The 12304-nt window shown below is 36.7% G+C and overlaps 1 protein-coding gene across 3 annotated transcripts in view; it reads right to left on the reverse strand.

Moving 5' to 3' along the window:
• The window catches only part of LOC107704170 (membrane-associated phosphatidylinositol transfer protein 2-like), a 75736-nt gene that overhangs the window by 22992 nt on the left and 40440 nt on the right, over positions 1-12304 (reverse strand). For all 3 annotated transcript variants that reach the window (XM_016507047.1, XM_016507045.1, XM_016507046.1), the window contains exons 3-10: positions 11678-11892; positions 10851-10972; positions 8925-9158; positions 7076-7399; positions 5633-5728; positions 5447-5551; positions 4507-4568; positions 3964-4029 (exon numbers count right to left, since the gene is read on the reverse strand). In XM_016507047.1, the coding sequence (XP_016362533.1) occupies positions 3964-4029; positions 4507-4568; positions 5447-5551; positions 5633-5728; positions 7076-7399; positions 8925-9158; positions 10851-10972; positions 11678-11892 (1224 nt within the window). The remainder of the gene's footprint in view (positions 1-3963; positions 4030-4506; positions 4569-5446; positions 5552-5632; positions 5729-7075; positions 7400-8924; positions 9159-10850; positions 10973-11677; positions 11893-12304) is intronic.

Genomic DNA, 12304 nt, shown 5'->3' on the forward strand with positions numbered 1-12304 from the left:
ACACATACTGGTAAAAAATGTATAGCCTGAATGCACTGTAAGTCGCTTTGGATAAAAGCGTCTGCTAAATGCATAAATTATTATTAATTATTTTGATAGCTCCGCCCCACACATACGTACGCAACCCAGACAACGATTAGTTGCCAATGTTACACCGTGTCTACACCGGACGCGAGTGGCGTGGCATGACAAAATACTATGGAACTCATCATAATCAGTGATGCTGTCTACACCATAGATATATATATATACATATCTATGGTCTACACTGAATGCGGCGTGGCACGACACGACAAATCCCCGACAGAAAACTGCTGCTGTGTTCTATTTATGATGTATTGACACAAATTTCAAATGATTTTCAATGGTCGCTTTGTCGCGTCCAGTGTACTAGACAGACTTTAGCTGTTGCGGCGCAGACACGGTGTTACACGCCTTTTGAGAAGAAACAAAGCAACCTCGGCATCCGATCGCAGGCCTTCCGCTCCTTGAGTTCTCTCCAGCGCTGGAAAGCTGATCCGATATTTACACGGGTCCTACTTCTTGCCTTAAGCCTTCTTTTGTTCGCAGACATTTTCCTCTTTTGTTTTTTATCCGGCATCTCTATCTTTCTGTCGCTCGGCTCGGCTAATGTCCATCCTGTGCACTGAACGCTCCCTCCGCCACATCATGTGTAGACACGCCCCTTACTGCTGATTGGCTACAAGTTTGTTTTGCTATTCGGCCCAAATCTGTTTTAAAACGTGTTTGAAAAATCGCTTACCCCACCTTTAATAATAAAACTAAAATAAAAAATACTAATAAAATGAAGACAACGAAGTCAGAAGGAAAAGAAGCATTAGATTTTTTAACAATTTATATATATATAAATACATTTTTAATATTATTAAAATTAACACTTCACAATAAGGCTGCACTAGTTAAAGGGGTCATGAACTGCCTTTTTTATTGTTTTGTACTGTTCTCTGTGGTCCACTTATAATGTTATCAAGATTTTTAAATCAAAAAACATCAGAATTCAGAAGTAACAGGCTATTTTCTGTCTTGTTTTGACCCCCTCTCACGGGAACGCTCTGTTTGAATAGGCGTGGTGGATTGTAAACGCCCACTGCTATAATTGGCTAACAGCGGTGTGTGTTTGACAGCCTACGTCCTTCATAGACACTGCTGTGATTTAGGTTAAAAACGCATAAATACTCAGTACATATCAAACGATCTGTAATAACAGACAAAGCAATAGTGACCACGTAATAAAAACAGTTACTCGCACCTGTGTGGTGCGACATTACTGTCGGATCCAACATATTCCGCACAGCATCGTCTTTTAGATTCAATCTTTCTGGAAATCCAAATCTTTCTGGAAATTGTCTTGTTTGTAAACGAATCCGCAGTAAAATTAAGTGAAAAAAGGACCAAGTTCTTACTGACGTGGTCTGGATCTTCATTAAAAATACTCTTGTTTTTGGGGCATCTTTGTTGTAAGTGGGCGAATCAGTGGGCGGGGCTAAACAGGCAGTGATGTAGAATCAGTGGGAGGGGCTAAACAGGCAGTGATGTAGAATCAGTGGGAGGGGCTAAACAGGCAGTGATGTAGAAGCAGGCGTTGATCTTCTGCGGAGGCGGGGTTTACTCACTCTATTACGCTATAAAGTGTCACATTCCACAAGCTGTCATTTAGGCAGATCAGCTTAGAAGCTGTTTTTGGACTAACGAGAAAGTTTTGAGTTCTGAAATTGACAGGATGTTTTCACAGTACAATGACCTCTTATATGTCACAAGATCAATGGAATTTTGATTTCTCAGTTCATGACGTCTTTAATATTAGTTAATGCATTAACTGAAATTAATTAACAATGACCTATACATGTGTTACAGTATTTTTTAATCCTTGTTAAATTTAGTTAAAAAACAAACAATCAAACAAACAAACATAAATATTCATTGTTAGTTGAGTTCTGAAACTGACAGGATGTTTTCACAGTACAATGACCTCTTATATGTCACAAGATCAATGGAATTTTTATTTCTCAGTTCATGACGTCTTTAATATTAGTTAATGCATTAACTGAAATTAATTAACAATGACCAATACATGTGTTACAGTATTTTTTAATCCTTGTTAAATTTAGTTAAAAAACAAACAATCAAACAAACAAACATAAATATTCATTGTTAGTTGTTAGATGTAAGATCAGGTACATTAAATTATGCTACCAGATACAACCTTGATTTATTTTAATAATGGATTACTAAATGATGAAATTAACATTAACAAGACTAATAAGCGTTTTTGTTGTTGTTGTTGTTTTTTAGTTCATGGTAACTAATGTAGTTCACCCATGTTAACAAATGGAAGCTTGTTGTAAAGCATTGCCAAATATTAAATATGAATACATTTATTGTTATGGTTAATATTATTATTATTTTAAGTTTGATTTTAAATATTTATATGCATTAAATAACAATTATTTTTTAAAAACCCTTCATATTATTTAAACTTTATCTTCTCCTCTATAATGGCCAAAAATGTTTGGTATTATGCACATGTGAAACTAATTGAATAATGAATCTAGACTGCATTAATTTCACAAACTGTACCATAAACCTTCAGAGCTTCAGAAACTTTTGTGATGTGTTTTTGAGACGAATGGGAAAAACACTTCCAGAACCCAGATTGCCGAAAAAGCAGTCATCACCGTTGTCTTAATAAAGATTGTTTCGATAAAACCTCTACGCTACAGAAGAAATACATGTCTACATCTGAAGTGTGTCTACTTTACAAACAACACTTCTGATACCATAAAATGCTGTTTGAGGGTAGGGCTGGGCGGTATATCGAGTTTGTACGATATATCGGTATATTTTTTATAAGCGATATGGTATGAAGCAATACTATTTATATCGATATACAGTAGTTTGATACGAGCACATCTGAATAACAGCAGAGGACGCAGACTGAACTACTGCAGGGAAACGGCATAATTCAGTTTGTTCTAAACATGAGACATGCTTATATTAAGGGCTTTAAAATAACTGATAAAATATAGTAACACGTCTAGTTTAAAGCGGCTCGCACCATCAGATGCTCTGACAGACATGTGCTGCTGACAGAGACACTACTTGTGCTGTTTAATATGTTTGAGATGTGCTCTTTTCCTCAGTGCATAACTTACATTTCACAGGTATATTCTCCATCTGTAAATGCTAGAAAGTCATAGAAATATTTCCATCTTGCTGTCAGGAGCGCATGAGCCTTCTGCGTGTGATTCTCCACTAAACTTCACTAAACGCAGGCGCACCAAACAGACGGACCGCAATGGAATAGGAGCTCAATAATTCTGACTAAAATATACATTTTGCTAAAATATTTGTAGTTGGACAATAAATGTGCCGTGTGCAGAATTTGAAACCTACAAGTAAGTCCATTTTATGACAGCAGTAACTGTAAAGTGAATATTGTAATGGGCTAATCAAAATATAATGCAATTAATCTGTGCTTTTGTTTTTATTTCTTTTCATTTGTAGTTCTGCTCTTTAGTTCTTCTGCTTTAAAAAGCACAGTTTTTGTTTTTAGATTGTAATGTTACAATGTAATGTGATTTTAGCCCTTTTTTTTTGCACACAATAGCCCATAGCCTATATGGTTACTTTCACTATATATGTTTTCATTGTCTTTAATATAAACATTATTTAATTGGACAAAATTGGGCAGTATTAAATAAATAAATATTTTTAATGCAAATAGAAAAATGTAGAAAATACCAAAATATCATCGCATTTCAGCCAAAAAATACCAAGATGCGATTTTTTTGGCCATATCGCCCAGCCCTATTTCAGGGTAAAGATAACTAAACTCTAAGCAAAAACAACAATCTGTATGAATAACTGCAACAATACAGCAAAACGCCTTTGATTCTACATAACTTATGCTGATGTAAACAGACAGGTGTCGCTGTGACTCACAGCTGGGCGTTTGCGTGCTGTACGTCGACGCTTACGGACGCTGCAGCGCCGCATGGATCTGCGTCTCTGCGGACCAGAGTTAAAGAGCACTGAGATCATCCCAAAGGCCCTCAACCCCTGATCGTGCTCTTCCACCACACGTCCCCATCAAACCCTTCACACCATGAGAACTTGACCTTATGACTATATACTGAGCCGACCTTTGCAGTGACAGACCGCAGTTTCATTTTGTCAAAGGTCATAGGGATTGTTCAATTATAGTGTGACGCTGATGCAAAATGAAAGCGTCGTTGCACAACATACCCTCAGAGAAGCTCTAATGCTTTTTGTACCCGTTTTTATGTTGGCATAAACACAGCATGACTATTGCAGAATTTCTGCTCCATTGGCACGAGTACAGATCAATGCATTTTTCACTGCTGCAGTTGCATTAACAGTACGACACAGTTGCATAAATATGCATTATGAAACGTTTATGTTGCAATATATATCCATTACTTTTAATGGGAAAGTGTGCACGAAAATGCACAACTGCAGACATACCTCATTGAGTCGCTCCACGCTGGCAGTCCCAGAAAACTCCCCACCCGATTCTTGATAGTCACCTAAAAACATAAAATTTAAATCTAACATTAATGCGCTTAATGCAGGGGAAAAAAATATTCACATATGCACCATGATTCTTTCTCAAACTAATATGCATTGATGGAAAAGAAAAAAATAACAATAAAAAGGACTAAAAATAATTTTATTTATATTAATAAAAACGGAACTATTAATAAAAATAATAATGTATTAAGATTATGTATTAAGGTTATATATTAATTATAATAATTAAATTTTTTATTAAGTATAATACATATATATATATTTTTTTTTTGTATGAACAATTTTATACTAATATTAATAATAAATTAGTACTATATATAGTATTAAATTAGCATTATAGTCAAATATAAGCATTAAATTATAAGCATTAAATTAAGTTAAATATAAGCATTCAGTTATTAAATTAAGCAAATTACTATTAATAATATTAATATTAAAAATTATATTTTTATATATCAAATATATTTATAAATGGTTAAATAATATGATTATTTTAGAAATTTTTATTATTACTGAAAGAAACCTATTGTTAGACTTTCATTTTCAACCCATCGAACATGGGTTTCATAAGTGTAAAAACCTCCATGGCCTGGGAGTCCGTCTCGCAAACAGCATGGAATTCAGTGTAATCAGTGTTCCATAATCTCATACTGTTTGACACAGACCCTAAGAGTCAATGGGGCTCCTTTACCGCTAATCCTATTAAAGATGTGAAAATCTCTGAATTTGGAGGATGAATGGAAAAAAAACTCCTTCCAGCGGGCTCGGCTTATGCATTACAAAACCAATGCTTTGCATCACCTGCCTTGGGGGCCCAAAATACCCCCCTACAATCTGAGAGCGTGTCGGATGGGTGAAGACAATCCCTGCATACCCTGGGCTTCCTCTGCCTCCGCTGTCTCGATTTTATCCATCAGATCGTTGGAGCTCCATTTGGTGATCTCCTTGGCAAAGATCTCCTCGTTGTCAGAGAAGCCCTCTGAGGAACAAAGATTCAGACTTTAGTAAATAACAGATTGCCATGAGCACCTTCTAAAACCGAGAATCAAACCTGCATTACCGTGAGCGTCAAAGAACTCGTCGTCTGTGCTGTCCTCCGAATCTCTGGCGATGCTCTGCATGCGCCATTCAGAAATGCTGTGGCGTGAAGGACTTCCTGCACACGTACAGATTAAAGACAAATAATAAATCATGTTAGTTCTGTAATCCAAAGCTTAATATGAAATCCCCCCACCCCCCAAAAGACACTTAACAAATAAATAATATTGAAAAAAATTTTCACAAAATATAAAAAGCAACATATAACGCCTACCTAAAACGGCTCGTTCTAACACGCCCCCACATATCTACCTCACTATGTGGGAAGATTTGCATAAAGCCGCCCAAATATTCACACAAAGAAAGAAGGCGTAACTTTTATTCTCGCTGTAGTATTGTTGTTGCTGCCGCCATCTTGTGAAGGCACTGTGTGTTTCGTTGTGAAAGCGAAACTACTTTGTTTGGTCTTCCAAAAGAGGACGATATCTGCTTCGTCATGCCTAGAGCTGATCCGTGCTGGTCGCTGAGGAAATACGTCAACTTCGCGCTGTCGATCGCCGGATCGGCTTTCACCGTGGACGAAGCGGAGTCCAGAAAATAATGTTATTTTTAGCAACATCATATGACCCCTTTAGAATTGAAACATAAATTAATACGCTTAATGCATGGAAAAATTGTCCACATATGCATCATGATTCTTTCTCAAACTAATATGCATTGATGAAAAAGAAAAAAGAACATAATAATAAGGACTAAAAATAATTGTATCAATATTAATAAAAATCACCATTTATCATTAATGAATTAATTGTAATAATAACATATATATACACACATATATAAAACACAGATATGTATAATAATATACATATACACTTTTCAATTAATTTAAATACATAATTCATACATTTATATATATTATACATAATATAAAATTGTTTATATATATATATATATATATATAAAAAAATCAGTGTTATACTATTATATTAATAAATTGTTAATACTAAAATAAACTATTTAAAAAATTATTTCATAATATTATGAAATATTGCAATTTAAAAATAATTTAATATTTTAAAATATAATTTAATGATGCAAAGCTGAATTTTCAGACTATCAATATTTAAAGTAGTTGCACTGATTAATATTTTTGTGAGAAACTGAAAACACAGCTTTTCAAGATTCTTTGCTGAAAGTTCAGAAAGTTCAAAAGAGCAGCATTTATTTGAAATAAATATATTATGTAACATGATAGAGTCTTTACTGTCACTTTTGATCAATTTAATGAATCTCTCTCTCTCTCTATATATATATACATACATACATACATACAACCATATATATGTCTATATATATATATATATATACAGTATATATATATATATATATATGTGTGTATGTGTGTGTGTATGTGTATCTACTCATCACCATGCATTTTCTAAGTATGGCGATGTGAACTTACCCCCTCTCTTAGAGGAATGTGAGGACCTAGAAGAGGTGGACCACTGCTTGGTCAGCTCTCCTCGCGCCTGCAGCGTGTCCCCCATGTTCCTCGTCGTCCCCTCAGCTTCGATGGCCTCCTTGGCTTCGTGCTCTTTATCGGGGCTGGTGACGGCGCCGTTGTTCTCACCGCCCTCCTCGTTGCAGCTATACTGCGCCATCTTCTGTGCCAGAGCCAGCTGCGTCTCCAGCTCCAGCTGCCGGATGTTCTCCATGGTCAGACCGTACCACTCGTCCTGCCAACACCAGGCCTGCCGATGAGCGCGCACCATCACCTTCCTCAGCCCTGATGGGAAGATGTTGTGAGATTAATGCTCACCATAACACAGGCAAGTGTAACTGTTTACGTTTAAACTAGTTTAGGGGGGAAAAACTAATGATTGCAGTAGATTTTTACATCTTCTGAACAAAATGCGAGTAGTGTTTGCCCATGAAAAAGTCAGCAGCCCAATGTTCTGAATGGTTTTTAATGCATTCATATGTGGTTGCCAACTTGTTCTGGATGGTTGCTAGGTCTACGAGTTGAGTACAGCACTTACATGCTAGGAAAAAAAGAGCCTCAGACAACAGATGGTGATAAAATGTAACACGTTACTTTCCATGAGAAGTAACAAAGTAACATAATTAGTAACATTTATGAGTAATGTTAATTTTTAAAGAAACATTTCTCAATACTGCTATCAACCAAGGAGACTTTGTGTGCTAGAAAGCTAAGAAAATGCAATTATTATTAAATGCTATTATAGTTTTTGTTAATATTTTGAATTACATTTTTATTGTTATATTTTCTGTTTTCATTTTTTTTTCATTGCTTCATTTTTAGCATTTTTTGTCAATTTTATATATTTTTTTATTGTTTATTGTTATATTTTTAATATTGTTTTTTTTTCCCCCAATACATTTTAGTTATTTTAGTGCTAACGAAAATGAGAAATGTTCAATGCCTAGCTGAAATAAAATCTTTTTTTATTTAATCTTATTATTTCACGTAATGAAAATGTTTTTTTTATGGTTTTAGTTTTAGTTAACTATAATAACCCTGCTTCACTGACGAGTCTGTATGTAAGTTCGCTTGACATTTGGGGTCAATGTGTGGTTTGGCTTATTTCCTTGTGCGATTTCCTTGTCTGATTAAGATGTGTCAAAGACGCACTTAACCAGTCTTTCAGATAACTGAACTTGGTAATGAAGAGACGTGCAAACAAAATTGTTTTCACAGCGGCCAGGAAACAGCGAGAGGAAAAGTGGATAAAAATAAAAGGAAATCAGCCAAAGGGAAAGAGTTTCATAAATGGGAAACGGCAACAGTCAGCTTGCAAATTATCAGAAAATGGAGCCAATAAACAAGCCGATATCGAAGTAATGAAAAAGATTAAGCAGAGAGCGAACGGCACATTGAAAGGAAATTAATTTTGCCCTGATGTAGTCAGGAGGAGGCAGTTCTCTGAGCGTTGATTTTCACTGGAGCCGCACTGCATCAATCTTGTTTTCATTAAGTGCAGGTTAATGATTAAGGGCTTTTTTCCTGACAGAACGCTTGACACCTGCTGCCCACCCACGCACAATGATAACAGGACGTTACCAAGCATCATTTCGCGCACATACGCAGCAGATGGATCAGCTGACTCATATAGAATTATTGGAGAGACAAACGTCCTCTCAGAGCTAATAACACTGGTGGACATATGGTAGAGGACACCACTGATAATAGCACCGGTACTAAGTTAATAATAAATTCACTCGATTATCAAAAATATGCATTGTTATATAATATAAAAAAATGTTTCGTCTGAACATTTCCGAACACTTACCCACATCGTGAATGAAGCGCTCAATCTTGGACTGCATGCCCCAGTATCGAAACTCCACTTTACACAACTTGTAAGCGCACATGACGGGCATTTTGCCTGGGTTGTTGTTGATTTCCGTGATCCAGTCGTCACACAGGGGGCCCCGCTGGGTTTTATATGACTTGTAGAGTTTCGGGTCTTCCTCAGCCAGGTATTCATGAGGGGCGATGAAATCATTCACAATATCGATGGGATCTGTAAAAGAACACTGGTTTCATTAGCGATCTCATATTTTTGGGAGAACAAGGCACGAATGGTGAACAGGTTCATATTTAGTCTTTTATTGCAAACCAAATCAGTTCATCAGAGATTTTATAGAACCTTCTGAAAGGTAATAACATGGACATTAAGGCTGTAAAACCTGGTTTATCTGTTTGTCTTATGTGTCATAAAGTTTTTTCTTTTATTCATGCAGCTTTGGCACAAGGAATCGAGTTGTTCCATTACAAAAAAGATTATACTTTTTTCATGTCCATAAATGGAACTTTGTTTAGAAAAACTGACATGAAAATAGCATTGTTTGTATTTAGTGTGTGTAGATTTTTTTTTACTCTTCTTTGTTTGCTAACTTGCTTTTTGTGAAAGAACAACTCTTAAAGGAATAGTTCACCCAAAAATAAAATTTTGCTGAAAATCTTCTGAAAACTCACTCTCAGGCCATCCAAGATGTAGATGAGTTTGTTTCTTCACCAGCGGATCCTCTGCAGTGAATGGGTGCCGTCAGAATGAGAGTCCAAACAACTGATAAAAACATCACAATAATCCACACCACTCCGGTCCATCAGTTAATGTCTTGTGAAGTGAAAAGCTGCACGTTTGTAAGAAACAAATCCATCACTTAAGACTTTTAACTTTAAACCATCGCTTCTGGCCAAAATACCAGTCCATAGTTCATAATAATGCTTCCTCCAGTGAAAAAAGTATTTTGTTCTCTCACATCAAAATCCTGTTTAGAAATGTTTTGGACTGTTTTCGCTTGTAAACGGTGCTTGATCTGTGCAAATCACTCTCCTGATTCAACTTTAGACTACTTTTTCACTGGAGAAAGCAATATTATAGACAGAAATTAAAAACCCCTTGATGGATTTGTTCATTACAAATCGCTTCACAAGATGATTATTTGTGGATTATTGTGATGTTTTTATCAGCTGTTTAGACTCACCCATTCACTGAAGTGGATCCACTGGTGAGCAAATGATGTAATGCTCAATTTCTCCAAACCTGTTGAAGAAAAATTCATTCACAGCTTGGATGACCTGAGGGTGAGAACATTTTCAGCAATTTTTCATTATTGGATGAACTATCCATTTAATTCAGAGCTGTCAACTTTACTGTGTTAAAAACCTAACTTTGTAGGTCTTCAATTATTCACAGTTGCGAAGTACAGACTGTTTGCTGATCTTGGGTTGTTTCATGTTTGCAGACGGCCGTGTCATCAGATGGCCTCTAGGTGTCTCCACAGCACAATAATGAAGGTACATGTTTTCAGTCAGTAATGGAGTTATGCAACAGCATTCACTGGGCGCTTCCCCCTGCAGTGCCTGCGTCTGTTTGCGTTCAGCTCAGAAAGCCTCCAGTACCTGTCCCAGAGTGCAATGCTCGTGCCGTGGCACGTTACTCAACAGCAGCATGGTACTATGTCAATGAAGCGGCATGCTGTCTGCATCTTAAACATTGAGGCATGACTCGAGAGCTCTTCCTGCTGGATTGCTTGAGATTGGTTTCACAAGCAAGCAGGGCTCACATGTTAAAAAGCATGCTAATGACGGGACCTCATGGAAATGCAATTGTTCTAGATGCTCAGTTGTGCTTTTCCATTTCAAAAACTGTCTAAAGCATCAAATATATGCGTCAAGCAGAGTAAAAATAAAGAAGGTGCAACAGTACCTATATCCCGTTGCCTCTTTTCGGCCAAGGACATGTTGAAGACGTCATTCTGGCAACCCGTGTCCGGCTTGTAGTACGTCTCGATATCGATGGAAAACTTTTCGACAAAAGGACACGTGTAGCTGCAGGACAGGCGAGGAGAGATTAACTCTGATGTAATTTCATCATATCAGTGTCATGCATTAATGCAACCGCTCAGCAATGAGGTTCATGCGAGTTTATCCCTTTTTCACACTGGTGTTGTCTATACCTACAGAGTAATCTTTATAGTTACCTACACAAAGTGTATATGAGATCAATAAAACATGTTGTCAAATTATATTTGTAAGGATCGTTATTGCCGCTTCCATAGACATCAGTGTGTATTTTACAAACCTATGTGCATTTAAATGTCTGAAACCTTCAATAAGCATTATATGGTTGAAAACACTGAATAGTTGTGATAATATGACAAGAGCTAAGCGTGTTTGTCTCTGGCTCAGTACCAGCCAAAGCGCGTAAGCAGATTTGAATTTAGCAGTTGATCACATGACGCACTGAACGTTCTAATCACACCAGTGTGATCGTATGCGTCAACGGGTTAATGAACAGATATATGTTTATTGCAGTGGGAGTTGAGCTGAACTCAACACGCTTTGATGCAACATTCCCTATAAAACCAAAAAGATGCATTGAGAAAGTAAACACGGGTCTATTTTAATTCCATGTTGACTTCAAGATCAAAACAGCAAGGCATGACTTGAATGTTAAAAGCTGTTGTGAGTATTTACCGGAGCACTCTTGAAAGAGAGCCAGAGGGTTTTATTATTAGGAGATAGTGCACTTACCGTGTGCGGGTGTATGGGTAGGCGTTCCAGGATTCCTCTTCCACACGAAGAGCGGCTTTTGGCAAGATGGAGCGAAACCAGCTAGGGATGTGTTGGCCGATGTGGTAAACCTTGTGGGTGTATTGACCAGAGCCGCCTGGGCCATCCGTGTAGGGTCGGTTCTCCAGGATCTCCACCCCGCTGCCCTCGCCTTCGCTCTCTTCACGACTCTTTTTCTGCAGGGAGGGAAAGGTCAGGAATTAGGGTTCACAGACTTCCAAAAGGACTGGAATTATTATGAAGTCAAGTCACAATTATTTATAAATCTTTTTATACAATACACATGGTTTCAAAGCAGCTTCACATTAGTACAGAGGAAAATAACAGTGTTAATGCTGTAGAATTCATCAATTATGAAACCATTTCAATTTCAGCTATAAAGCAGCTCTGCAAAAGATAATAACAGTGTTGATGTTGCAAAGTTAGTGTTGTTATCCAGCTCGATTCAGTTCATATTTGTTGCTCAGAATTGTTGTTTCTATTCAGATCAATAACTGCGTAAAGTTAATCAATTATGAAACTAATTAAATTCAGCTATAAGCAGCTAAAATCTTATCAATTCGGAAACAAATTCAATTCATCTATAAA

The sequence above is a fragment of the Sinocyclocheilus anshuiensis genome, unplaced genomic scaffold, assembly GCF_001515605.1.
Source record: "Sinocyclocheilus anshuiensis isolate Anshui unplaced genomic scaffold, SAMN03320099.WGS_v1.1 scaffold690, whole genome shotgun sequence".
Taxonomy (NCBI): Eukaryota; Metazoa; Chordata; class Actinopteri; order Cypriniformes; family Cyprinidae; genus Sinocyclocheilus; species Sinocyclocheilus anshuiensis.